This window comes from Zeus faber, assembly GCF_960531495.2.
Source record: "Zeus faber genome assembly, chromosome: 20".
Taxonomy (NCBI): Eukaryota; Metazoa; Chordata; class Actinopteri; order Zeiformes; family Zeidae; genus Zeus; species Zeus faber.
Genome location: NC_137207.1, coordinates 19,623,470 through 19,650,969, shown reverse-complemented (window position 1 = coordinate 19,650,969; position 27,500 = coordinate 19,623,470). Strand labels below are relative to the sequence as shown.

At 46.6% G+C, this 27,500-nt stretch overlaps 1 protein-coding gene across 7 annotated transcripts in view; it reads right to left on the bottom strand.

The window, feature by feature from the left end:
- nrxn1a (neurexin 1a) overlaps positions 1 to 27,500 on the bottom strand; it is a gene marked incomplete at both ends in the record, with an annotated part of 67,461 nt that overhangs the window by 29,186 nt on the left and 10,775 nt on the right. For 3 of the 7 annotated variants that reach the window (XM_080020815.1, XM_080020814.1, XM_080020818.1), the window contains 8 exons: positions 2,239 to 2,491; positions 4,481 to 4,611; positions 6,340 to 6,487; positions 7,202 to 7,426; positions 7,978 to 8,049; positions 9,711 to 9,872; positions 12,043 to 12,066; positions 13,038 to 13,339. In XM_080020815.1, coding sequence (XP_079876941.1) covers positions 2,239 to 2,491; positions 4,481 to 4,611; positions 6,340 to 6,487; positions 7,202 to 7,426; positions 7,978 to 8,049; positions 9,711 to 9,872; positions 12,043 to 12,066; positions 13,038 to 13,339 — 1,317 coding nt within the window. Of the gene's footprint in view, positions 1 to 2,238; positions 2,492 to 4,480; positions 4,612 to 6,339; positions 6,488 to 7,171; positions 7,427 to 7,977; positions 8,050 to 9,710; positions 9,873 to 12,021; positions 12,067 to 13,037; positions 13,340 to 27,213; positions 27,226 to 27,500 lie in introns of all 7 variants that reach the window. The other 4 variants (XM_080020817.1, XM_080020816.1, XM_080020812.1 and 1 more) reach the window with 3 other exon arrangements.

Sequence of the window (27,500 nt, the reverse complement as noted above, 5' to 3'; positions counted from 1 at the left end):
GAGAGAGAAGGGAGTGTGCATGTTTCCAAATGGGACAGCTGACTACATTTTCTCCACCACGCCACCTGACTCACGACTGCTTAAACACAGCGGTTGGGGCAAGGTGGGGTGGGGGTGGGGGTGGGGTTGTGGGTGGCTGGCGGGGGGGGGGGGTTGAGGGTGGCTGTGCATGTCGACACACTCATGTGTGGAAGTGCCCGGGGGGGGGGTGAAATGCGAAATAAATAAATAACTGAATAAATAAATAAACAAATAGACAGCATGACTAACAGCGAGAGGGGCTGAATGTGTGAAGATATGTGTAATCGTGTCCTTGGGAATGCGTCTGTGGCTGCTGCTGCTCTTTATGAAATTTAAAACAACAACCCGACGAGAGAGAGAAAAAAAAAAAAAATACATATATATATATATATATATATATGTATATAAATAATGAAAAACAACAGCTCTTGCACAGAAAGAGAAAACGAGAGAGAGAGAGAGAGAGAGAGAGAGAGATAGAGAGAGTGCGGTTTCAGAGCAGGGGCGCGGTCAGCCATCTTAGTTCATAGAGGAGACAGAGGCGACTTCAAAAAATAAAAATAAAAATTTGAAACGCAGAGAGAGAGAGAGAGAGAGAGAGAGAGATAGGGAGATAGATAGAGGGAGAAGGGAGGAGGGGGCAGAAACTGCAGGTAGAAGGCGTAAACATGGCCAATCACTCTCTCCATCTGTTTCTCCATCTGCGCTTCCTTTAATCCACTGAACCACCAGTTAGTGACCCCTCAATGCACATGGAGCGAGGGATGAGGGAGGGAGAGAGAGAGAGGGAGAGAGAGAGTGAGAGAGAGAGAGAGACAGAGGGAGAGGAAGCGAAATGGATACGAAGCGCACCATCCAGATTTGTGTACACACAACTGTGTATATTATCTATACGCAAAGACGTTTATACATGTGTATGTTTCTACATATATGTGTTATAGATGTGTATACACCTGTATATATATACAGCAAATATATATACATATATATACAGTATATATGGTATATATAATAATGTATATATTTAATTTATAGTCTATATAATAATCATTATAATAATCATAATAATGATAATAACCTTAATTTGAAAAGCACCTTTCGTACACAACATGCAACAAAAAGTGCTTTACATTAATAGAAGGCAAAAAAGTATTAACAATAAAATAAAAACAAAATAAGCAAAAATGTATTTAATATAACTGGTAAGTATTAGATCACTTAAATACTTTCGATTTGGGTCGTCAATCTATACTTTGATAAATGTGCATGTGTATCTTTGCTTCTTTTTGCCCCCACACTCCCCACTTCGCTCTTCCCCTGTCTGCATACCCAAGCTCTGGTCTCTCTCTCTCTCTCTCTCTCTCTCTCTCTCTCTCTCTCGCTCCAGCAACCCCACCCATCCCCCCCCTCCTTTCTTCCTCCCTTACCTGATGTCATGTGGCCGTTCCAGCCCCGTGAATCCACTGCCTCCCAGCCCTAACTGCCACCCTGTCAGCCCCCGTCCCTCGCTCGCTCTCTCTCGCCTCTCGGTCACAGTCACCGCCTTCCCCTCACCGTCCCGTGCTGCATCCCTCCTCTTCCTCCTCCAGCACTCTCCTTATCGCTCCACCCTTCCCTCCCTCCTCCTTCCCCTCCACCCTAAAACCCGCACTGTTTTCCATCGCTTTTGGGGAAGTGGGGTATGGGAATTAAAATGTAAAAAAAAATACTAAAATAAAAAATGCACTGTGCAGCCCTCGTTGCGGAAGGCACAAATCTAAGAGTGAGTCTTTTTAAGTCTTTCTCTCTCCGTTTTTTCCCCATTTCTCATTCTATACCTCCACAAGTCCCAGTTCGGCGCCAAAGCCTTTCACTCTCTCGCTTTCTCTCTCTCTCGTTCTCCTTCTTAACCAGCGATATCTAAGAATTTATAGAAATTATAATTGTAATTCAAAATGGCAGTATCATTATACCTCATACTATCAGCTAATGAATTTAAAATCCAATGTTCCAGCTTCCAACGGAGGTTAATCCCGTTGAACTACATGGAGATGCAAAGTACGTTAAGAATGAAAAGTGAAAATCGGTAGAAATTCATCTACAGATTCTAGTTTGCCGATGCATTCGGAGAGGTTTGTCGGAATTAAAATCGTATCTATATCTTCATCTATGATCATCGAGAAAATAAGGACGTATCGTGACGAGAGGACGCGGCGCCCGCGCCTCCCGGCGTCTCACCTCTCTCGCAGGAGCGTCCCAGGTAGCCCGTGCCGGAGCAGTCGCAGACGTAGCGGTTCCACCCCTCCCTGCAGGTGCCGCTGTGCTGGCAGGGGTTGGACAGGCACTGTTTGGGCGCCTCGCGGGAGCAGGAGGGCTTCACCCCCACGGCGCGCTGGGCCTCGGCCAGACGCCGGATGTCCTTGCTCTGCCCGTCCACAAACAGGTCCCGGACGCAGCCCACGTAGCCGTAGTTCAGCAGGGCCGTCCACACCTGGGGGGGGCGGGTTACGATGAGGCACGATTACACACTGTACACCACACCGGGAGAATTCAAGTCAGTCAAGTGAAGATTAGCTAAGTTCGGGTAGTTCATTATACATGTTGTAAAGCCTATTTGCACAGTAAATGATTCTAAAAAACAACTGATAAAAACACATAAGGCAGATTTAGAAAAAAAAAAAAAAAACTTCTTTGTGTAGGTGAGATAACAGGCCCCACTGGGCTAAAATTATCTCCTATCACCTGAAAACAAACAGGAAAGAAATAATTCTATAAGTAATTAGAAAAAGGTGGAAGGTGTTTGAGATAACAACTTAAAAACAACAGGACATAAATTACAACATACGGTGTAAACATGAAATACTAAATATTTACTAATAACATAAAATAATCTATTCAACTGCTGCTGTGGAAAAAAAGTGGACTTGATTTGAGTTTCGAAGAAAAATAATATATATAATAATATAATAATAATAATTAAAAAACTATAATAAAATCTGTAATAATAATTATAATAATAATAATAATGTAATTATAATTCTAAAATGTATATTATATTTCCAAACATATACATTTTATATATATATATATATATATATATATATATATATATATATATATATATATATATATATATATATATTTATAACGGACTGCATACTAACATCATATAATATAATATAAAATATTATATCCCTATAGTAAACAAGCCAATATAAGCCTAACACTGTTCAGCGACGAGTAGGGCCGACATCCTTTAATATAATGATTTAGATGACATTTAGAGATTTAGATGCCATTTTTGACCCTTTTTATCGATCTCTCTCCCGCTGGATAAATAAATTGTCTGGGGTAATGCCACTACTTAGAGCCTCATAGAGTGATGTTTGTTTTTCTCACAAAAGATATGGCTGTGAAATCGCTCGTTGTGTCTCATAATTACTTCTCGAAATAATACAGACATACATACACACGTAGAGCCGCTCTCTGGTACTTTAATATTGTGTTAAATTGATGAAAATGTTCAGATGTACATTTGGATGTTTATTACGATGAGCCCGATTTTTCTCCGATTATTTCTGAAGCGGACCCCAACTTTTGATTGCTTACTTTCCTCCGCATTCACAACACGCCGGGGGCCTGGGCACCAAATTACATCTTTGGTTGCGATAGACGGCACTCCAGCAGGGCGAAAAAAACCCCGCAGATTTGTGCGGGTATTTGAGGAGAATCCAGCTTGTCAACATCAATAAGATGAATCGTTACGAGCGGCGGCATATCAATTCCGCTGAATTAGGCAATTTGGAACCGATTACAAAATCTGCACCGATTCACAGTAGCCGTCCCTAGCGGTAAGGTTATCATCACAATAGGGAGCCCTTTACTCACTGCGCGCCTCACATATCACAAACTGTGGGGATTCCAAATTTAACTGGAATAGAGTTGATTTGCTGAATTGATACAAATTGATCCCGTAATTGAAACCAATTAAATCAATGAAATGGAAGACCGGAAAAAACAAAAAAACAAGATGAAGGTCAATAAGAAAGAAACAATTACATGACACATTTACTATTCCTATTCAAGCATTTAGTTGAATCCTTTTTAGCATCACGATTTAGCATTAAATGTCATGACAATATTCCTCACTGTATATGCACTTTTATCTCTACATTTTCATCATGTATATGTGCTTTTATACCAGCATTTCATTTATTCTTGTATTTTATTTATTTATTTAATTTTAATCTTTTTTTTTGTGGGTGTAGAGACGGCATAAAATTAAATAAAATTAATTGGACGATTCCGTAAAGAAAGAATAAGAATAATAAAGCCAATTTATTCCATTACATTAAAAATTCCCATCGTTACAAGCTTTCTCTCTACTGCGGGGTAGAGAGAAAGCAAAAAAAAAAAAATAATAATAAAATAAATAAAATAAAATCAACAAATCTAAATCTAGTGTGTATGATGCTGTCACCTCAGTGGGGAAGATGAGGCCAGCGCGGTCCTCTGGAAGGCCTCCCAGGTACAGCATGTCGTCCAGGTCTAGGATCTCGCTGTCGCCCGGAGCCGTGTACGCCGTGCGCACGCTGTTCACCGAGATGGTTCCTGAAGAGACACACACACACACACGCGCGCGCATGCACGAACGCACACGTACACACGTACACACACAGACACACACACAGGTACACACACACACCGCGACCATGACACATCCTCAAATTGTGTGAAGAGCTTTTCATCGGCGTCGTCATCGCAGTCGTGATCGTTTTATTCTTCCCGTTTATCACCTCTAATCACGTTTTTGTTATCATGAAAAATACGAAAAAAAAATGAAAAGCCATAGCACCTTCCCACCTCCCTTTGTTTAATTTGGGTTTTTTTGTTTTTTTTCTCGCTTTCATCTTTTATTTTTTTTAACAAATTTGGCTGTGTCCTCCCACCTGAATAACAACAGCAGAGGGAGGTGACAGCCTCTCTAAATGTCTCTCTCTAATTCTCTCTCTCTCTCTCTCTCTCTCTCTCTCTCTCTCTCTCTCTGTCGCTTCATCATCCCCCCCTCCCCTGTCTTCACTCCTCCACATCTTCCCTTTTTGTCTGCTACAACAGTCGGACTGGGCGGCAGTGACAAAATATCAACTAACATCGGAATATTTTTTGAAGAATATCTTCATGTCCATAATTTAACGATTTGGGATTATTATATATATTATTTTTTTTATTATTATTATTATTATATATTTGAGAAACCATCATTAGTAGGGTGGATATTATGAAATAGTAGGAATAGGCGTTAGAACAGCTAGAACAGTCTATAAGTCACAGTTCCGAAAGTCCCATCCAGCCTTAAAGACAACTGTTAAAGTCCCTGCGAAGCAAAAATAAATATGTTTTCTGCATTTGTCACATCACAAAAAAATGTGTAATTAACCACCCAGCCAAATTTGAATGATTCAAAAAAAATCGTGTAAAAAAACATTTCAAAATCGTGAAAAAAAAGGCAGTTCCCTCTGAAACGCTTGGGGCGTGGCCGCTGAAACCACGCCCAATCGCGTTTAGTGTGTTAAAGGTTTACATTGGAGTAAATTCCTGGTTTAAATGTTGAACCCAGTCCCGTGTCTCTAGTTGCTCACCTCAAAGCGCCGCTGTCTGGCTGAGGGACTCGCAGCTCTCTGGTGCCCCCTGCTGGCACCTCCACAGGCCAGGTCGGGGCTCCGCGGCCTGCTAGCATGCAGCTAATGCTAACATAACCAAACCCCGCAGGGTCAAACCGATGGGACGGTTCTTTTTGTGTTCAGGGCGTCCGTGGCATGAGTTCACGGTCTCCGTGAAGACGCCTTTTACTCCAGTTGTTTATTCCCAGAACAGCGTTTTATCCCAAACTCTGGGCTGTTCCTTCAGCTTAATTCACCACTGATGCTCCGTTTCCGATGGTCCAATGTTTATATAGTCTTAGGGGAGGGGCCATGCCGAGCATGACCACTCTACGTCAGCGACGCATGATTTCACGCATGATTTTCAGATTTGCAGAGCACAGATATGGGGAGAAACAGTTTAACGGTCTAACTCCACAATTCAGTACTACACCACCGTTCAGCCTTTTTGTATAATGTGTTTAGAAACAAATCTCAGAATTCACTTTAGAGGGACTTTAACTATACTGCGATATGACTATCACGCAGCGGCGTCGCACGGATGTTTTGTCCCATTTCCATATGGAACGAAACAAGCGCCGTGCGTAACGGGGACACTTTCTCCGTCACTCGCCCTCGGCCTGCTCGGGCTGAGCCCCCGATCTCTTTTGAAAACCCCAGACGACATCTCCTCTCGTACCTGAGCGTCCGTCCCTCTGGAAGTCCACGTGGTACCACTCGCCGTCGTTGACCTTGCGGTCGATGGCGCGGGTCTTGGTGGTTCCTGAGCCCATGTCCAGCAGCAGGTACAGGTGTCCGTCCAGCATCTCGATGGCAAAGAAATCCACCTGGCACGTTGATGCAATGACGGAAAAAGAGGCAAGTGTTTAATTCAGAGGCGGCTGTCGGATTTATCGTCATTTAGGTTTTAATTATAGAATATAGATGACACATGAGAGTTTATAATTAAAACAAATAAAAAACAATACTGAGCTCAAGATGGGCAGTGTTGAAAGTAGTACTTTAAAATAAATATTCTATGCAATACTAAAATAAATTGGATGTATTTTAAATGTATTTTAATTATTTTTGACGATTTTGTAACATGTATTTGACCAAAGTGAAAAAATAATGAAATAAGTAAATACAAGGATTTGAAGCAAGCTACTTCAGGATTTATTTTATTCAAATTTTAATCTAAAATACAAATAATTGTCTTTGAAATGAATGAAATTCAATGACGTACCGCTCCTACGGACGTGTGTCACATGACATCCTGGATGTCGGATGATGGATCTGCCAAATTCTGCGTATTTTAATTCAACGTGCCTTTAGCTTTGATTTCTGGTCATATTACCAGTTTGGTTGCTAAACCTTTCGTTGTTTACCGCGTAGCAACAACCTCACGCCTGATTTAAAGGCACATTCCGCTATTCTTTCTCCAGAACTTGTCTTCTATTTTTGGAAAGCAACCTTTTGTGGTTCCATACTTTGCCGCATCCCGAATATACACAGCACATGGACTCTTATGCCTGAGAAAGGAAACCGACGGGCGTTTTCACCTTAATGGTGGGTGGCGTGCGGGGGTCCTTCCGCTGCTGCTGTCGGGGTTTGCCGTGGCTGAAGAGCATGAGGCCGTTTGGCTCGGTGGTGCGGAAGTCGAAGGAGATGGAGCCGGCCTTCTTGGCCGTCCACTTGCTGAGCGCCACGTAGGACTCCGGGGTGTCGAAGGTCACGGGGTCCAGGGTGGCCACGCTCTCGCACTTGAAGGCCACCACGCCGCTCACCTGAGGCGCGGGAGCAGGGGTTGGTAACATCAGGGCTTGTAGAGTCAACACAAAATGTCACTGCAACGTTTCCCTGGGTGACGCGTTGGCGCTGTCGTTTGTGTGGCGTGACCCTGCACCCGAATCCGGCGCAATTACGCGCGTCTGCTCATCCTTTTCAGCTGGAAATCTCCCAAAAAAATGGAGGTTGATTGATTGAAAAGATCTGATCCACACTACGTCTCCATTTACAGTACGTTTCGTTAAGCCACTGTTATCACCTACACTGCAGAATTATGTCAGGTAAGACAGAATTTTGTATAATTGTATTGATTTTATTTCCATATATTATATTTTTACACTACATAATAATGTTTCACTTTGAAAGCGTCTTTTTTGTAAAAAAAGGTTTGCATTAAATCGCAGCCTTATCCAGTGAATATAAAGTTGGAAGTGTTTTCCAGCCAAACGGCGAAAAGGCGGGTCGGTGGATTTTGGGGCGGTGCTGTTTTCTTCTGTGGCCACGTGGGACGTGCACGAGCTGAAAGGCCCTGACAGCAGACGCAGCTCACCTTCATTTTAGGATCCCCCTGCTTGGCCAGCCGTGACAGTTCCAACCGAACATCATTGTTCTTGTACACCACCTGCGGGGAATTTGTGACCGGGGGAAGGAAAAATAAATAAATAAATAAGGAAGCATGAAGTCACCCTCCGTCCAGACTATAAAGTCGCCCTTGTCTTCGCTATCGGTTGGGGCGATTGTGACGATTAAAAAAATAATAATAATAATAATAAATCACTATGAGGCGGGTTTTACATGACGGACCTTAAAAATTGAGTGGGTTGGCCAAAGTGAAAAAAAGCCCCGAAAATGCTTGATTTACCTTCTAGAATAGCTAAGGGGTGGTGACAAGAGGAGTGACAAAGCGTTTAACAATTGGCAAGGCACCCATTCATCTTTCAGCCCTCCAGACACTTATTTATTTGGGTTCAAGTTTTCTGGCTGTTGGTAATGAAAGCACGCACTCCGAGACCCTTCTCTATCCCTCCCTCTCCCTCTCCCTCTCTCTCCCTCCGTCCTTCTCCTGACACAAGTCGTCTCTCTGAGCCGAGTGTGCGGACGCTGCGAGTGTGCGGAGCATTTTGATGCCGAGAGGAAAGGGCACAAACAGGCTCCGCTTTATTACTTTACCAGAGCTCTCGTTGTGACCCGCGCCCGGCCACGCAACGCACTCGCACAAACACACACACGCACACGCACACACATACACACACACACACACACACACACACACACCCCTTAGCTTGGATTGTATGTGTTCTTGTGTCTGTGGGAAGCCGATGTGGGCGATTCAGGAATATGCGTGGAAGCGTGTGAAAATGCATTTGTGCATCTGTGTGTGTGTCTGTGTGTGTGTGTGTGTGTGTGTGTGTGTGTGTGTGTGTGTGTCCGCGTCCCTGTCCGCTCATCCCCATCTGATGTGCATTCTTTTGTCACGGCCGCGGTCGTTCGTGCACGTGATTCTGTGCATACATCTTCATTTGCCTGCACGGATCATCATATCATCGTATTAAATATGTAAATGTGCCAACGGAGGGGGCTCACTTTGACAGCAGCAGCCTCGTTTAAACGCCATCAGTCCTAATGAAGCAAACACAGAGAGCATTCACGGCTGATACAGATAGCTCTCTGTTTGGCACGTCATCTGTCGGGTTGTTTGGTTGTTTGTTTATGCCTCCCTGTGCAGCTCTGTGAATGAAAGGGCGACTGTGTGTACGTTACTGCAGTGAGCGTATGCGCCTCGGAGTTTCCACGGGTTTGTCCGTCGACATGTGCGCACGCATGGACCTATGATCATATGTGCGTGTGCGTGTGCGTGCGCTGCTGTGGCTGTGTTGTGGCCCATTTGGAGCAGAGCGGATGGATGGAGCGTCTCCGTGGCGTAGCTAATTAGCATGTTAGTGCTTTGCGCCGCGTCTTCTCCCTCTAGGACGCTCATCGCTGATTCTCTCTGATGCTGCGCAGGGTGAGGCCGCGTGTGTCGGGGTGCGCCTGTGTGGCTCTGCCAAATGGACGCAACGCCGTGTGTGCGCGCGCGCTTTATTAGAAAACGTGCGCACGCAACGCTTGGGCACGTTGGCGACGGCGAGCCAGAGAGCGCGGTGGAAAAAGGAGAGGAATCGAGACGGGGCAGAGGAGAAAGTCCAAAGTGTTTATTATCTGGCCCGTGGCGTGAGTGCATGGGCTTTTTTTTTTTTTTTTGAGGTGTGTTGAGGTTTCTGTTTGTGTGTGCGCGTGCCCCACCTCCTTGAGGCAACCCATGAAGTTGTTGCTGACTGGCGATCCGGGGAGGTCCGCTGTGCTGGGGCTCCCCCCCACATAGAAGAAGTCGTCGGAGCCCAGCATGGTGTAGTCCTCCTGGGTGTAGCCCGTGGTGGTCAGGATGCCATCCACGGAAATGGTCACCTACACAACAAAGCACAGGGAAAGGACACGCTATATACTCACACCAAAGGCAGCGCTAAGCACTAGCTAGGCGCTGACCAGTCGAATTAGCCCCCATTACTCTGGCAGCTAATGTGTGTGCGTTCTGGTGGTGGGATGGTCTAATCGGGTCAGGGAATTGTTCAGTGTTGCTGTTGGGAATTTGATTTTGGTGTGGTTGGATTAGCGCTAACTGTGCGGTTTAATTGAGCTGCGCTGAGTCTTGGCTTTTCTGCTACCGCTGGCACAATAAACAGGTTGGTTCGTGCTGCTGAAACGACAGTTGCCAGATTTAGTCCTGGCCCAGTTTGCCGACAGTAACAGGAATGTACTCTGTACCCGGAGCTGCAACTTATACTTAAACATATTCTTAAAGTGGGATCAGGCGACATGGCTTGGCTTCTTTGGGGCTCTCTTGCCGTGGCGGACCCACTCTACAGCAGCCTATTGCAGTCCACCTGTGATGGATGACCATATTCTGCTGGCCAAATCTAATCTTCAGCTCCAGCACTGGTGGACTGTAAGTGTTTACACCAAGTCTGCCCTTTTGAGGCCAGCCTATTATTTCCCAACCGCACATGTGAGTGCAGGCCAGCCAGAACGGAGCAATAAGGCAACCCAATTTTAAGTGAGGGCTGCGTTGACAGGCTTTCCATTATAAGCTGACTGAGTGAAGCTTTCGTTAACATATAATGCAAGACTACAAGCTATTTGTCGGATTTGAAAAAAAATCTCGCTTTGCTATTGGGAAAGAGCTTATCCCACTGAACCATTTCAAATTGCCGGTACTAACTAAAAACCTTGCTTACTCTACCCCTGCCTTGCAGAGAAGACGGTGGCCTTTCCGTTGGGCCACTCCCTTGTAAAGGGCAGTAAAGTATCATAAAAACTACCAATCAATTGCAGCTACCATAATATTACCCATCCAAGGCTTGCATTTGAGTATCCGTTTTACACCGCTCATAGAGAGCGGTCTTTGTACAAAATTCCCTCTTGCTGAGGGTGGTTATTGTTCCTGGGCTGTTATGCCCAGAGAGTTAGATGTTAGTAAGGCCTCCACGGGCTGGTTAGTGCTGTACAAGACTGTTAGTTGTTGTTAGTATTATTTACTAGTTAGTTGCAGTTAGTTGTTTGTGGTGACACTGCTGGCAGTCGCAGTTATGTTAGTTGTCTCAGGCCGAGCTGTGTTGGGTTACTGAATGGTGGTTCGGTTGGGGGTAATGATGTCAATGCAGTTAGTAGTTGTGATGATGTGGTGTGTCCAGTATTAGTTGTGATGATGGTGTTAGTAAGTTCTGCAGTCTGGGGCTCAGTCGCTTGTTAGATCAGCGACTCTGAATGAGGTGGGGGTGAAACACGCATACATTGATAATATATATGTATATATATCTATATATCTATTGATGAACATATACACACACAGACAGGTGTTAGATGGGTTAGCGTTTCGGCTCATTCCACACGCACATATACACATGACACATGCGGCCGGCTCCTCTCCGTCTCCATGCAAAACAGCGGGTTTTTTTTCGGAGGGAGCGGGGGGAGGGGTTAATAAAAAGCAAGCGAGCACATTAAGGGAACACGGCGTGACTCTCAGCCCGGAGGTGCAATGGAGAACATGCAGCGGCAGCGTCAAACAAAGGAAAGAAAAAAAAAGGAGAAGGAATCATTATTAGAAGGGGAGAGGCTGAGGGAGGCTCTCTCCTCCGTGCTGACGGACCAGCCAGAGAGGGGAAGGCTTTTGAGGTTACATCATGCAGGGAGCGGGGGGTGTGGGGGGTGGGGGGTGGGGGGGGTTCCTGACTGCGTGCAGGTGAGGGATGAGCCAATCGGTAGACGCCTACGTCCATCACAGGGTGATAAGTGTGAACGGCAAAAAGAAAGAAGGGGAAAAAAAAACAAAAAACAAGGGAAGGGGGGTGTGAAAAGTAAAATCGGTGTTGGCAAAGAGCAGGGCTGAAGGGGGGGGGGGGGGGGGGGGGCTTTTTAAGTGTAAAAGATTACCAACCGCAGTTATCCTTTTTTTTTCTTTTTTTCTTTTTTTGATTTGGTTTTGATGCCTATGGGCCAAAAAGGAAATAGACACGGGGGCAAACCCAAACTAAGAAACAATTAGAATGATATCTACCGAACAATGGAGTTTGTTTACCATAGCGTGTCCAATGCCTGAGTGCTTTGTAGGAGAGGGGGAGAAAGGAAAGCAAAAAAAAAAACTGTGAACAGAACAACTTTGGAAATAAATAATAAAAAAATAAAAAAAACGCTATAGAAGGCCTCTGGCAAGGTTAGTAGGTTGGTTGGAGTGGTGTCGCTAGGAGAAGGGAACAGGTTAGGTTAGTAGAATGAATCATTCCATGGATGGTGGTTAGTTTTCACTAGCAGGTTAGTAAACAGGTTAGTAGTCAGGTTAGTAGTACAAGACAGGCAAACAGGAGAGGCAGAGCACAGGTGGGATACCAACACCTGAGTGCCGGCAGCCCCCGACCGTCCCTCTTTCACGCAGACTTTCTCTCGTACAGATAGTCATACGAACGCCACCACACGCGCGCGCGCACCCACACACACACACACAGTTGAAGAGGCACTCACCCAAAGCTGATGGCAGTGCAGGTCTGGTGGTTAACCTTGTGTAAACTAAGACCAAAGCCTCAGATATTCCCTCTCTACCGCATGCTCCTCTCCGCCGCTGGGAGGCCGACCACTGGCGGCGGCGTCTACTGTGATTAATCTCTTCCTGGCAGACTGGAGCGTTTAATGTTGCTGCCCGGTCGCGCTCAGACAACTACATAAGCTAGTCTGCTGTTCCAACTGTACGACTGCCCCGCTTGTTTTCCTGAAGTATTCATTCAAAAGGTGTCGCGCGGCCGCTCGTCGCCTCCGTCTACTCGCACCTCCGTCCATCATCCGCCGCGCCGCTGTGTTTTCTATCACCCGACAGACGCTCGACTCACCTTTCTGTGCCCTCGCCGCGTCCCCTGACACCCGCCGTATCCTTTATGTTTTATGAATACCACTGGAGCTAATCTGTGTTCTGCATCGCTTCTCCTGTGCCCCCTTTTGTCCTCCCCCTACTTCCCTCCTCTGCCCTGTGCATCCTCCTTCTCTTTCTCTCTCCCCCTCTCCCATCTCCTGTTTCCTGGTTACCTGTCTCAGGTTGCGGGTGACCTTGACATCGTGCCAGGCGTTGTCGTTGAACTTGCCATTGACTGGCTCCACCAGGGCCTCAAAGGCCCCCGAGCCCAGGTTGATGACCAGGGACACGGCGCCATTCTTCAGCGCCAGGTTGACGTAGTCGGCCGACTTGCCCGTGTGCAGCATGAGGCCATTGCGCTGCAGCGTCTTGAAGGAGAGCGTGATCTCGTCGCTGCTGGACTGGATGGGGCTTGGCGACAGGTCGTAGCAGAAGTACTCCGAGCCCTTGAAGGTGGCCATGTACTCCTCGCGGGCTGTTTTGGGGATTGGGATGATGGAATGGAGAGTGGCGGGTCACAGGGGGGGGGGGGGGGGGGGTGGAAGGAGGATGGCGGCGAAGGCGGGAGCGAAGGAGAGGGAAAATGGAGCAGAGAGACGTGAGACGTTAGTAGGGCTACGCTACTCCTAATCCGCTGTTGCCCACACGGCTCTCGCCCCGGAACGCTCAAAACATGACAAGAGGTGGATGTTCATCACCAGAGCCAGCCAAGGTAAAACAAAGCTCAGCGAGGTCTGGTTAGATTTGATTTGGGTGCGGGGTACGAAACCCCCACCCCCCCGACACATTGTGTAAGAGGCTTAACGTGTTGATATTGTCAAGCGGAATGCCATGCTACTGCCAGCTCCTGGAAGAAACGTTTCCCTTCCATACCTCTCTAATTGCACCGAGGAGTGTAGTGTAAACAAGCTTTGATCATCCGTGTGGGTTGGAGATTAAACTGTTTGGATGTGAGAGCGGCAGTCGTGAATCAGTGACGTTCCAGACTGGTTATGAAACCTGCCATCTCCCTTTTCAGAGAAAAGCTGATGTTCTCTTGTTTGACAACATGGCCGATTTCCTGACATTCACAGGTTCCACACTGTGTGAATGCGCGTGCTTGTTTGGGTGTATTTTGAGAGAGACAGAGGGCTGGATACTTTTAGGGGTTTTATTTGCAGGAGAGGCAAAGACTGATGATCAGGACGGAGAGCGAGAGGCCTTTAAGCAATATTCCAGCCGCAGTGGGCGCGATGGACCAATTAGAATTCAGAATAGCAGGCAGGGAGCCAATAGAAACTTACCGCGCGCACCCTCAGTGACCCCCAAGGACACCAGACCAAGGTTTTGCAATCCATCATCCTTAAGCATTCACATCCTTATCAGCACGCATGCGCACGCCTCGCACGCAGGCACAACACCACGCAGACCAGCGTTCAAAAAAGAAAAAGACGCCTACACACACATCTGCACGGCGCTCGCATCGGGATGATTGCACCATTGTGTCGGCATACACAAGCGGGAGTGACGTTATCTGTCTCCTTCACACCCCCTCCCCCTCTCAGCATCACCCACTCCCCCGCACCCTCTCTCTCTCTCTCTCTCTCTCTCTCTCTCTGCTTGTCCTCACCGTCGTCCCTCCATCTTTCACACCTTCTTTTTGCCTCCCTCCTTCCACCCCTCCCAGAGTAAGTCTCTGGCCTCCTTTTATCCCTACTTAATGGTTGCTAGCGTCGCCTCTGTCTTTCTATGTGAGCCTCCGGCGAAGCTACCATCTTCTCTCTCTACACTAATGAGGAGGAGGGGGGTGGGGGGGGGGGGTTAACACACTGGGTCAGGCTGGAACGAGAGAGAGAGAGAGAGAGAGAGAGAGAGAGAGAGAGAGACAGAGAGAGAGACAGAGAGAGAGACAGAGAGAGTGGAGACAGACCGGGAGATGGAGACAGAGACAGACTCAGTTCTACTGGAGAGGAAGAAGGGGTGTGGAGGAAGAAACAGACGGAGGCCGGGTAATGAACACACTGAAGTACAATAGGTTACTGAGGCGGCAGCAGCTGGAGAAATGCAGGAGCTGAGTCGTCCGCACTCGACTGACTACAACACGGGAGAGAATAATGGCAGAAAGGGAGGGAGCGAGAGAATATATCAGAATTCAAAGAGGCATTGAGCTAAACTGTTTCTCTTTGCCTCTGTAGCAGCTTGAAAAAAACACACATCAAATGTGAATGCCAATATGTAGACAAGCGAGAAAACAGTGCGTTGCTTGCCAGCATGTGTGTGAGCCCCCTCTGGTGCATGATATCTCCCTCCCAGCATGTTAATTAAGTGTGTGTGTGTGTGTGTTTGTGTAGTTTCAATGTTGTGGCTGATCACTGAATATATATATATATATACATATATATACATATACGTACATATGTCACTCGCTTCTATGTCATATGTGTATGTGTGTGTTTGTGTCACACACACACACACACACACACACACACACACACACACAGTGTATATATATATATATATATATATACATACACCAATCAGCCACAACATTAAAACCACCCGTCTAATACTGTGTACCTCCGGCTTCTGCCGCCAAAACAGCTCTGACCGGTCGAGACTCCAAAAAACCTCTGAAGGTGTCCTGTGGTATCTGGCACCAAGACAGATACCACAGCAGTCCCTGCAAGTCCTGTAAGATGCGAGGTGGGGCTCTCATGGATCGGGCTTGTTGTTGATCTGGGGAATTTGCGGGCCAGTCAACACCTTGAACTCTGTCATGTTCCCCAAATCATTCCTGAACAATGTTTGCAGTGTGGCCACTGCCGTCAGGGAATACTGTTGCCATAAAGGGGTGAACTTGGTCTGCAACAATGTGTAGGTAGGTACGTGTCAAAGAAACATCCACATGAATGCCAGGACCCAAGGTTACTCAAGAGAAACATTGCCCAGAGCATCACACTGCCTCTGGTGCCATCTCTTCCCCAGGTTAGAGACGCACATGCACCAGGCCATCCACATGATGTAAAAGAAAACATAATTCATCAAACCAGGCCCCCTTCTTCCTTCCACTCCATGGTCCAGTTCTGAAGCTCATGTGCCCATGTTAGGTGCTTTGGGTGGTGGACAGGGGTCAGCATGGACACTCTGACTGGTCTGCCGCACTGTGTGGTGTTCTGACACCTTTCTATCATAGCAGCATGAACTTTTTCAGCAGTTTGTGCTCCAGTAGCTCTTCTGTGGGATTGGACCACACTGGCTAGACACTCCTCACGTGCATCATGGCGCCCATTGCCCTGTTGCCGGTTCACCGGTTGTTCTTCCTTGGAGCACGCTTGGTAGGTAGAAACCACTGCATGCCGGGAACACCCCACAAGACCTGCGGTTTTGGAGATGCTCTGACCCAGTTGTCTAGCCATCACAATTTGGTCCTTGTCAAAGTGGCTCAGATCCTTATGCTTGACCATTTTTCCTGCTTCCAACACATCAACTTCAAGAACTGAGTGTTCATTTGCTGCCTAATATATCCCACCCCTTGAAAGGTGCCACTGGAACAAGATGAACAATGTAATTCACTTCACCTGTCAGTGGTTTTAATGTTGTGGCTGATCGGTATATACAGTATAAATATATATATATATATAAATGAGTATATGAGTTGTATGGTTGTGCGTGTGTGTGTGTGTGTGTGTGTGTGTGTGTGTGTGTGTGTGTGTGTGTGTGTGTGTATGAAATGTGTGTGAGGGTGGGTGGCTGGTCTCTGTAAATATTGGTGTATTGCTGTCAGAAAAGCTATTACCAACTCGAGGCCTCGGGCTAGTCTTTACTGAGAGAGAGAGAGAGAGGGAGAAAGAGAGCGAGAGAGAGAGAGAGAGCAAGAGAGGGATGGGGGGAAAGAGAGAGATGGGAGAGCGAGAGAAAATGAGAAAGGAAACACACACACGGAACGCATGAAAAACCGTAACACAACACACAAACATGGAAGACACACACAGTAAGAAACAGTAACAGAGTTAAAGACACACACACACACACACACACACACACACACATAAATATTCAGCCAGGCGTGCACGTGAGCAGACAGATGCAGATGAGATGGTGAAGAGAGAGAGAGAGAGCGAGAGGAACTGTGTTGTTGACAAAGAGAACACACACGGCCGTCCGCCGGCGTTCTGCCGCTAATTTACAGCGGAGCCATTAGGTTACACCGCGGCGCTCTGCCATGCTGTAGCTAATTTACACACATGTCATTAGAGCAGACAGGAGGACATAAAGCATCTCGGCATCGATCTGGAGCACCCGCGAGCATGAAAACGAGCACGAGAACGCACGCACGCAACACACACACACACACACACACACACACACACACACACACACACACACACACACACACACACACACACACACACACACACACACACACACACACACACACACACACACACACACACTGGGGATGGGCCAAAATAGTCTACAGGTCATTTGTTAGAATAAGTGCAATTCAAAATGATTTGTTTACAAGGATTTAAATGTGAATGAATATTCCCGCCATTCATTTGAGACCTATTCTTTTTTTTATGTCTTTTATTTTCAAAGAGCAGTTGTAGAGGCTGTTTGGTTTGCTTCTAAATGGATATATGATAATAAACAAGCTCTGATGTTGACTCCCTTGGGATGATAATTAGGGGACCACACACAGAAGCCCATTCCAGACAAAAAAACAATAAAAATTGGGTGTGATGGTTTGAAATTAAATGCACTTATGTTTTTTTTATTATGAATTTGTGTATTTTAATTTAAGTCATACATTATTTTAAGCTATTTTGCCCCACTATAGCTCAAATAAACACAGGCTGGTGATTCATAGAGACTAGTCGTATAATCATAGTCTATTCATATTCTATCATAGTCTCGACTAGAATGGCTACAAATGAAATACGAGCGGAGGCCGCCACTAAACACACAGAATGTTCACACACACTGCTTTAGTCACACGCATGACACACACACACACACACACACACACACACACACACACACACACACACACACACACACACACACACACACACACACACACACACACACACACACACACAGGGAGACACACACAACCAAGATTTGGAGAACAATCGTGTCGGATCACATATGTATGTGTCATGCATGAATGCAGGCAGCCACCCACTCACTCTCTCTCTCTCTCTCTCTCTCTCTCTCTCTCTCTCTCTCTCTCTCTCTCTCTCTCTCTCTCTCTCTCTCTCTCTCTCTCTCGCTCGCTCCCTCTCTCTCGTTGTGGAGTGGGCCGGGTGGGGTGGATTTAATGTAGCTCAGATTAATGGATTGAGTCAGTATTAGCTCAGAGTAAACAACGAGACAGACACTGACAGACACCACATGTCACACTTCGTCCTGCGGAGAGCTCTGTCCGTCAAGGACTGGATGAAACAGAGAGAGAGGGAAAGAAAAGAGGTGGGGGGGTAAAGTAAACGAACAAAGAGGCATGAAATTAGCCGAACAAATTATTGTCTAAAATGTTAGTGGAAGCAAATGTGCGTCAATTCAATCAATTTTGAAACAGTTCGGATTTTGTAAAACAAAATGTACACCTGCTCCCGAGTCAAATAGCGATCGTAAAAGTTCACTGTATAATTAAAAAAAGACATTTTTTTTAGAGCAGAAAATACAATAGAAGAAAATACAATATTCCAGAAACAAGCTTGTTTCTATACAAAATGAGTGAATATTAAATATTGATTCATATTATAGATCTGTATTTGGAGATGTTATCTATTCCCCTGCTTGGCTTCTCCTGTCTCTGTTCGTCCACTGCTTATTAAATTAAACATGACCTCATTTCCCCCTAATTTATTCAACAGCAATTTAGTGACATGCACCCAAAGAGCCTTCAATTTAGAAGATAGAAACACACTGTCGCTTCAGGGGTCTAAAATATCTCACTCACACACACACACACACACACACACACACACACACACACACACACACACACACACACACACACACACACACACACACACACACACACACACACACACACACACACACACACACACACACACACACATTTAGTTGTTGCTTTTATCACACAAATACAAATGCCAAAAACATATAAACAAATGAACGACCGGGGATCCAGGAAATGGAAGGAGAAAATAGATAAAAAAGAGAAAAACACTCCATTTAAGAGTGGGAGGGAGGGATAGTTGGGTTGGGTACTTTTTATGAAGATAATATTTGACCGAGGGAATAATTGAGCGGGGAAAAAAGAAGTGGAGGAAGGGGGGGGGGGGGTGAAGGACGGACGGACGGACCGACGGACGGACGGACGGAGATGAAGTGGTGATGGAGGAGAGCAGGAAGACAGGGGAGGGAGAGGTGGAAAGTTGAGAAAAAGAAAGAGTGATTGGCATGAGACCTTGGGACCAATGCACCACTTTAATAAATAAGGCAGAATATGAGCCAGTGATGGGCTGTGTGTGTGTGTGTGTGTGTGTGTGTGTGTGTGCGTGTGTATGTGTGTGTGTGCGATCTGTGTGTGTGTGTGTGTGCATGCGTGCATGCGTGTGTGTGTGTGTGTGTGTGTGTGTGTTCGTGCACGCGTGCGTGTGTGTGTGTGAGCGTGCACATGTGTGTGTTGAAAAGTTCATGCGGGGTGGTATGCCCATCTTGCACAGCTTTGTCTCCTCTTGAGGGTCGTCAACCTTTCACACGCTAATTTGTTATTTCCATGGCAACACCATGTCACAAGCGCTGCAGATGCAAATATGTTGTCACTGAGAGAGAGGAGAGGTGAGCGGGACAGACAGACAGGCAGACAGACAGACAGACAAGACGGACAGACAGGAAGAAAGGGGGATACTGTAGATGGGGGAGGTGATTGAGCGAACAGTACATTATCATGGACAGCTGTACTGAATCAAAATGGCGGCTGGAGGCAGGGAGCCCATCAGGGGAGCCTGCATTATACAGCACCTGATAGACAGAGTCAGGTGGCGGGAGAGCGAGCGAGAGAGAGAGAGAGAGAGAGATAAGGGGATGTGGGGATGCAGGAGGAATGGAAACGGGATAAATAGATGTTTAAAAAAACAACAACCTGTGAAATGAAAGGGGGGGGGGGGGGGGAGGGTTGCGACGGATGGAGGGAGCGCGAGGGAAGACTCGTCGAGGGGAGTAACTCAAAATGGCAGGGAAAAGAGATAGAGAGAGAAAAAGAGCACGAGCGAGAGAGAGAGAGAGAGAGAGAGAGAGGTGAGAGCGGGAGGGGGGGCAAGTAGAGAGAGGATGGCTGGGAGAAAAGAGAGAGAGAGGGCGGGAAAAGAGAGAGAGAGAGAGAGAGAGAGAGAAAAAAAGAAAAAACGCGCGGTGTATCTAAATCCTGGAGTAGCGAGCCTCAATCACGGCCGCTCTGTCATTCTGGAGATAGCACGCTGCAATTCCCCGCCACCTCGTTTTTAGCCCACCATGCATTCCTGCTATCAGCTCCCCTCAGACTCCTTCCTTGTGCACCCAAACACACACACGCACACACACACACGCAAACACACACACACACACACACACACACACACACACACACACACACACACACACACACACACACACACACACACGCGCACACACGGGGAGGGGAACAGTTTTTCAAGCGCGGGCGCACATTTACATACACAGACCCGAAATCCCACATGTGGCAGTGCGCTTCCTTAATGACAGCCCCACATGGATTATCGGTTTGTGCTTGGGGTGTATTTACAGCCAGAGACTGTACACAGTCTAATCAATGCATTCTAAATGTATGTTGACTTGGCTAGGCCCCCAAAACGTGGAAAGATCCAAGCCGAGGAGCTTTTCATGAACATATATATATATATATATATATATATAAATATATGAAGATGTTTTTTATTTTTTTCTCCCGCCAGGCTTTTTTCCATCTGGGAGTGTCGCTCTATTTGCCTCGGAGAGCCGCAGGGCCATCGTGCCCCGGCACATGGGAGGGATATCTGGGGGTCGGGAATAACACTGCTGTCACGCCGCTGACAGAGCGCTTGTCTCGGGGAGAGAAGGAAAAAAAAAACAAAAAAAAAACCCGCCGGTCCCTAATGCATTTTTTGAAATTGAAGACTTTCTTTTTTTCGGAAAATGAGATGTGCCTGGTGTGAGGGAAAACAACTGTCACCGGCTCCGCCTGAACCGCCGCCGCTGTCGTGGACGTATTGGGGCGTCGCAGCTTTTCCCTCTTTTAAATGGGACCTCCGCTAGATGCATCATTTGTGTGTGTGGACGGAAAAAGATCATTTTTGGAGTACGGCACCCTGCATGTGTCCGTGCGGTGATTGTGTTGACGGATTACATTTTTTCTTGTGGGAATGAACTACGCTTTTATTTGAACTAATTCAGACAGTGGTGTTCCTACTGTAACACATCCAGGAGTCCAAGAAAAAAATGTTTTGAGTTATTATGTGACATATATATAATATATTAGTGTGTGATAGAAGATGCCTGATGCCATACCTGAGGGCAGCAGTCTGAAATAAAATCTCATTGAATAATGAGGAGAATTTATTTTAAAAGAAGACGTCATCAAAAGCACAGATCGTATGAAGAGTAAACGATTTTTTGGAGAAATGACTCTTCAGGAAGGGACCAGATGGAAAAGGAAAAGCCCAGTTCCTGTTCCACCCGCCCTCTTCTGTATCTCTCTCTCTCTCTCTCTCTCTCTCTCTCTCTCTCTCTCTCTCTCTGTCTATAGCTGGCTGGGGTTTGGCCTTTCCTCTGGTACCCAGGGAAACCAGCTTGTTTCCATGACAATGTCTGCAGGCAGAACAGTGTATTTGTCTTAAGCTGGATAAGATCAGAGTCAGTTTCATCCCTTTTACACACACGGCAAAACATACACACTCAAAGCCACACACACGCACGCACGCACGCACACACACACACACACACACACACGTATGGATAATTGAAAATGTGGAGGCAAAAAAAACACAATCGCACACACACACACTGGGAAAAAAAAGGGGAACATTCGATCACGTGGATGTCATGGGTGCTCACCGGCTCTGACAGCCCATAGAAGAGTCTTAAACCGTCTGGATAAAGGATGGGGGTAGGAAATAGACTCCCATATGCGCACTCACGTGCACATGCCGACATAAACACGGACCAAATGAACCCCCTTTTAATATTTTACTCTTGTTTACATCCAGCCAAATTACGGGAGCATAAACCATTTATTTCCACAAAGGTCGCGTAATGGGCTGGTAATGAATGCTGCGGCTATTTCAGATGTCCTAGTTACGCCAAACAAGCGCAATGAGGAGGCGCCGCTGCTCCTCTTTGTGCGCGCACGCCCGCATGTTGATTACCGCTTCGTATAAGGTGTGCGCGTGCCTCTGTTTTGGCGAACTGTGACAAGAATGAATTTCACATGCCAGATGCGGTAGCAGGGTGAATTGTCAATTGGGGCAAAAAAAACTCCCACCCCCCCCCCCCCCCCACACACACACACACACACACACACAGACCAACACATATAAAATAAAAATGGCTGGAACGAGTGATGGGGCCCGTTCGGAGGCAGACCCAACCATTTTACGATGCGTTGCGAGCCAATTCTACCCCTGTTTGGGCGTGAGCTTGTCCATCCGCTCCCTCCTCCCCTTTCCTCCTTCCGTTGCGGTTAAAAAAAACCAAAAAAAAAAACCCCCAAAAAAATGAAACAAAAAAAAAAACTGCGCTCTCATCTGCTATCTCCTGCTTGGTCTCCTTGGCTGTCTTCGACCTTCTCCACACGCCCCTCCTCACACCTCCTCCCGCCGCCTCCCTATCTCTGCTTGCCATCGCTTCTCCACACTCTCCCGCTCTACCCCAGCCCCCCCCCCTCCCTCTCTCTCTCTCTCTCCCTCCCTCCACTCACCCTCTGTCTTTTCCTCTTCACCCCCCCACCACCGCCGCCCTCCTCCCCCCTGCTCCAGTCCCTTAAATAGTCCACCTCTCACCTCGGTCTAATCGGTCGAGCTGGAAAAAAGCGCGTCGCAAGAAATAGGAAAGCATTGGCCAGCGTGCGATTCTTAACTTTCCACTAATCGTGCGAATAGGGGAGCCGAACGGTGGCGGCGGCGGTGGTGGCGGCGGCGGTGGTGGCGGCGGCGGCGAGCGCTGCGGGCGGAGCTGTTGCTTTATTACAGCGACCGTGGGAGGTCTGATGTGTCAGCGAGCGTCGCTTTGTAATACACTGTGATTTACACAGAGCGGAAGCTGCTTGTTTTGATCCTCCGCAATGGTGGAAATAGTACTGGGTGAAAGCACAAATGCTCCTAATGATAATAATGCACAAAATGCCTCTCGTAAAAGCAGAGGGATCACATTGACATTTCGACGTAGGTAAAAGGATATAAGTTGGTTGCTCTTTAAGTATTAAAAGTCAAAGCAGTCGTCATAGCCAGTTCCCTGATATAAAAGAACCTGATGAAGTGCTATTGTACCTTTTTTACTGCAGATGAATGTTCATGCAAACCGCCCCGAAAATTGTAATTTACGAGGATATGGACCTGATGAATCATTGATGAATAATCCAAAATGATCAGTTCCAGATCAGTCCCTAATTTTTTGGGGGATGGCTTGCTTTGATGTGCAAGAATATCAATCTTTACTTATTTTTTTAACTAATCTTACACGATAAATATATATAAATATTTGCTTTGACATGTAGTGGAGTAAAAGTCGAAAGCCCCCAAAACCGAATCTGTTTGAGTAAGTACGGATACTTGAAAAATGGCCTTGGACAAAGTACTTTTACTCTGTTACTTTCCATCAGTGGCGGTTGGAGAATGTGGACAGAACTATGAGATATGTTATTTTCGTGACTTTTGGTGGATTGAACACATGCAAAACAGAACTACTTCATCACTTTCTGGCGGTCAGAGTTGCTCACGTAGTGGAAAACACTTGTGATCTTACATAATTTAAAACCAATTAAAAAGACATCAAGCACATTTAAAAAGGATGAGGAGCTGGCGCATGATACTCGCTGTGCTATCTATCTTTGTATCTATCTATCTATCATCCATCTATCTATCTATCCATCTTACTATCCATCTATCTATCATCTATCTATCCATTGATCCATCTATCTATCTATCTATCTATCTATCTATAGATCCATCTACTTATCTATCTATAGATTCATTTTTCTATCTATCTATCTATCTATCTATCTATCGATCTATCTGTCTATCTATCTACTATCTATCTATTTATCGATCTATCTATCGATAGATCCATCCATCTACGTATGTATAGATGGGTGGTTATATGGCTGCACAGGGCTTGTGAGCGGAAGAGGCTGCTGAGTGAGGGGGAAGCAGGAAGACATGGTGTACTCGGAGCTGCTGGTGCCGACTGCTTTCCTAATGCCTTGGCGTCTGCTGCAGCTCCCAAGCCTGCATATGGTGCAGTCAGCAAGGAGCAGCTCCCCTTGTGCTTGCGTGCATGTGTAAGAGAGTGTGCAAGTGTGTGTGTGTGTGTGTGTGTGTGTGTGTGTGTGTGTGTGTTTGAGAGATAAGAGAGAGAAGAGGAGGCGGGGGTCAGGAAAGAGGGGGAAAAAAGGAATGGCAAAAGACAACCGCACGGAGGAATACCAAAGTAGCGTTGGTACACAAATATATGTTTGGACCCTAAGTGTGTGTGTGTGTGTGTGTGTGTGTGTGTGTGTGTGTGTGTGTGTGTGTGTGTGTGTGTGTGTGTAAATTAGGCGGTTTTGCCAGCGGAGGTGTGTGTCCGTGTGTGTGTGTGCGTGTGTGTGTGTGTGTGTGCGCGTGTTAAAATGAGCTTCTTTGATTGCCAACGCTTTATGAGTCACGAGTGATGAGTCACAATCCACCTCCTCCTAACACACACACAGACACACACACACAGAAAAATACGCGTGCGCGCACACACACACACACACACACACACACCTCACGCTCTCCTCTGCTTTTCCTCCACTGACCATGAAGAATATGTCAGGCAGCCTTACTCATGCATGCATATGTACACTGAACACACTCGTTCACCTATCAGCAGACACTCTGTAAAGGTTATTGTGTGTGTGTGTGTGTGTGTGTGTGTGTGTGTGTGGTCTATTCGACCGTCTGCCCATTCGTCCATGTGCGTGCACGTACGTAACTGTACGTGAGCTGCTTAAAGGTCACGCACAGATTTGATACGGAGAAGACGCTCGGACGGAATGACGAACAAACAAACAAATAACTGAATGAAAGCACAAACAAGAATGACACCAATTAGGACGGCGGAGAGAGAGAGAGAGAGAGAGAGAGAGAGAGAGAGAGAGAGAGAGAGAGACAGCGCTCCTCAAATCCTGTGAAGAGCATCCAGTCGCTGATTCGTCCAGAAACTAGCATTTTATTAAAAAAAAAAAAATTATTTCTCTGGCCAGACAGACAGAAAAAAATCAGCGACCCGGTCTCTAAGCACATTTTCCATCCCGATTATTGCTGCTCAATACTTTTCACTGAGAGAGAGAGAGAGAGAAAGAGTGAAAGAGAGAGAAAGAGAGAGAAAATCCATTTCCCTCCTCTTCCCTTTGCTGCCCGATACTTATGAAAATCCAATTTGGCTTCCTCTTTTCTCCCTCCTCTCCTCTCCATTCATGCCACGTCACACGCACGTACGCACACACGCGCGCACACACACACACACACACACACACACACACACACACACACACACACACACGCTGATTAGTGATCTGTGGGTATAGTTTTCAACAAAAAGGAGATAGTGGAGTTTTTATGAAGGAGGTTGGAGGGTGGCGGGGGGGCAGGGGGTGAGCGGGGGTTGTAAAAGGTCCTCATCGGAGGGCCGAGGGAAGAACGAGGGAGACAGGCAGAGGGCAGACTGGCGCACCGCTGGCCCTTTGGAGATACAGGCTGGCGCTTTACATCACAGAGGAGAGGAGGAGTCCATTTATCTCCCTCCCTCCCTCCCTCCCTCCCTCCTTCCCGTCTTCTCTCTCAATCTATCATTTCTTCCCCTTCTCTCCGGCAGACGTCTCTTTTTTCCGTGTTTCTCGAGCACGCGCACCTCCGCAGGCACTCAGGCGCACGCGCGCACACACACACACACACACAGAGTGACACGCACACACGCTATATCTTTCTGTGACAACCCCCACCGTATCCACCCCCTCAAAGAAACTCATTTCAGCTTTGCCGGCTCCTCAAAAAGCCTCTTTGCACTGTGCTAACCTAAGCTAGGCTTCATTTGCACCATTTGACAGCCTTTACATCTCAGTATGCAGAGCAAATACATATACTCACGCACGCACACACACTCCCACACACCGACGGCTTTTTTCACATATATGCATCTTAAAAGAGACTTGGGCGGCTCAAAATGGAGGGGAAAAAAAATAAAATCCATTCAGAATCCAACACACTTTTATCTCTAGTCAATCGCAGCCCAAAACAGCCACTGTGCAGGTAAGTGAATATAATTAAAATTAGACACGGTGTATGAATACTGGAGACATATAGTAAGTTAACAGTTTACAGTCATTGAGTCGATCATTTTAAATGCCACATCAGGCGATGAAACATTCGCAACCATCTGGGTTTTTCACAGCCGGCGTTTTGAGGTCGTCAGGAGCTTTCTTAGCAATCATAACTTAGTCAAACACTCAGATGGAGAAATAATTGTCTAAATAGACACACCTCGCTTTAATAGCTGGCTTGAGGTGTCATTTGGGCTCTATTCAGGGTCTGAGACCTCGGCTGAATGTTTCATTAAATAACTTTTCAGTGAATACACGGCACGCTGTCGCGGGGGGCGCGACATCACGTCGTCCTCTCTCGACCAATCAGAAAGCACAATAGGCAGGGACACAGCCAATCACCATCAGCTCTGTCTTCACATTGACCAATCAGTGTATTCATCAGCGTCATGCAGCGCTCAATCACTCAAGCAGCACCTACCTTTCGTTTTTCCAAAAAAGCACCCGGAGCCAGGGCCCGACGTTTGGTCACACACATGCCCACAAGCACGCCACGTCGAAGCGCACGCACGCACGCACGCACACACGCACGCACGCACACACACACACACACACACACACACACACACACACATGCACACATGCAATAAATGCTTACCTTAGCAAATAAAGAAAACACTGCTATTTAATTTATTGCCGCAAAATGGGAACCCCCAAGCCGTACAGCTCTAAATGTCTGCATTGCCCCACAAATACGCAGCTTGTCATCGCATTCAGGACGTTAAATTAAAAAACAAAACACATCCAGCGCAGCCCGCAAGCCCTACGAAGGAAGGAACGGGTTGTACCTCTGAGCTTGCCTATATTCACACAGAGGGTGGTGGCCGAGACAGAACAGAAAAAAAGGGAAAGACAGGACAAGACAGAGGGAGAGGGGGGAAGAGGGGTAAAACAGACAGGACAGAAAAGAAGGAAGAGAGAGGCCACATTGTGAGTTTTGTCTCCCATTTTTTATCTTTATTCATTACCAAGAAGGCAGAAAAAGGGCACGGTCTACCCCATTTCTTTTGGTTAACCGTTAAGGGTGGCGGTTCAACAGTGCCGCTTTCAAATGCCCGCCATCAAACATCTGTTC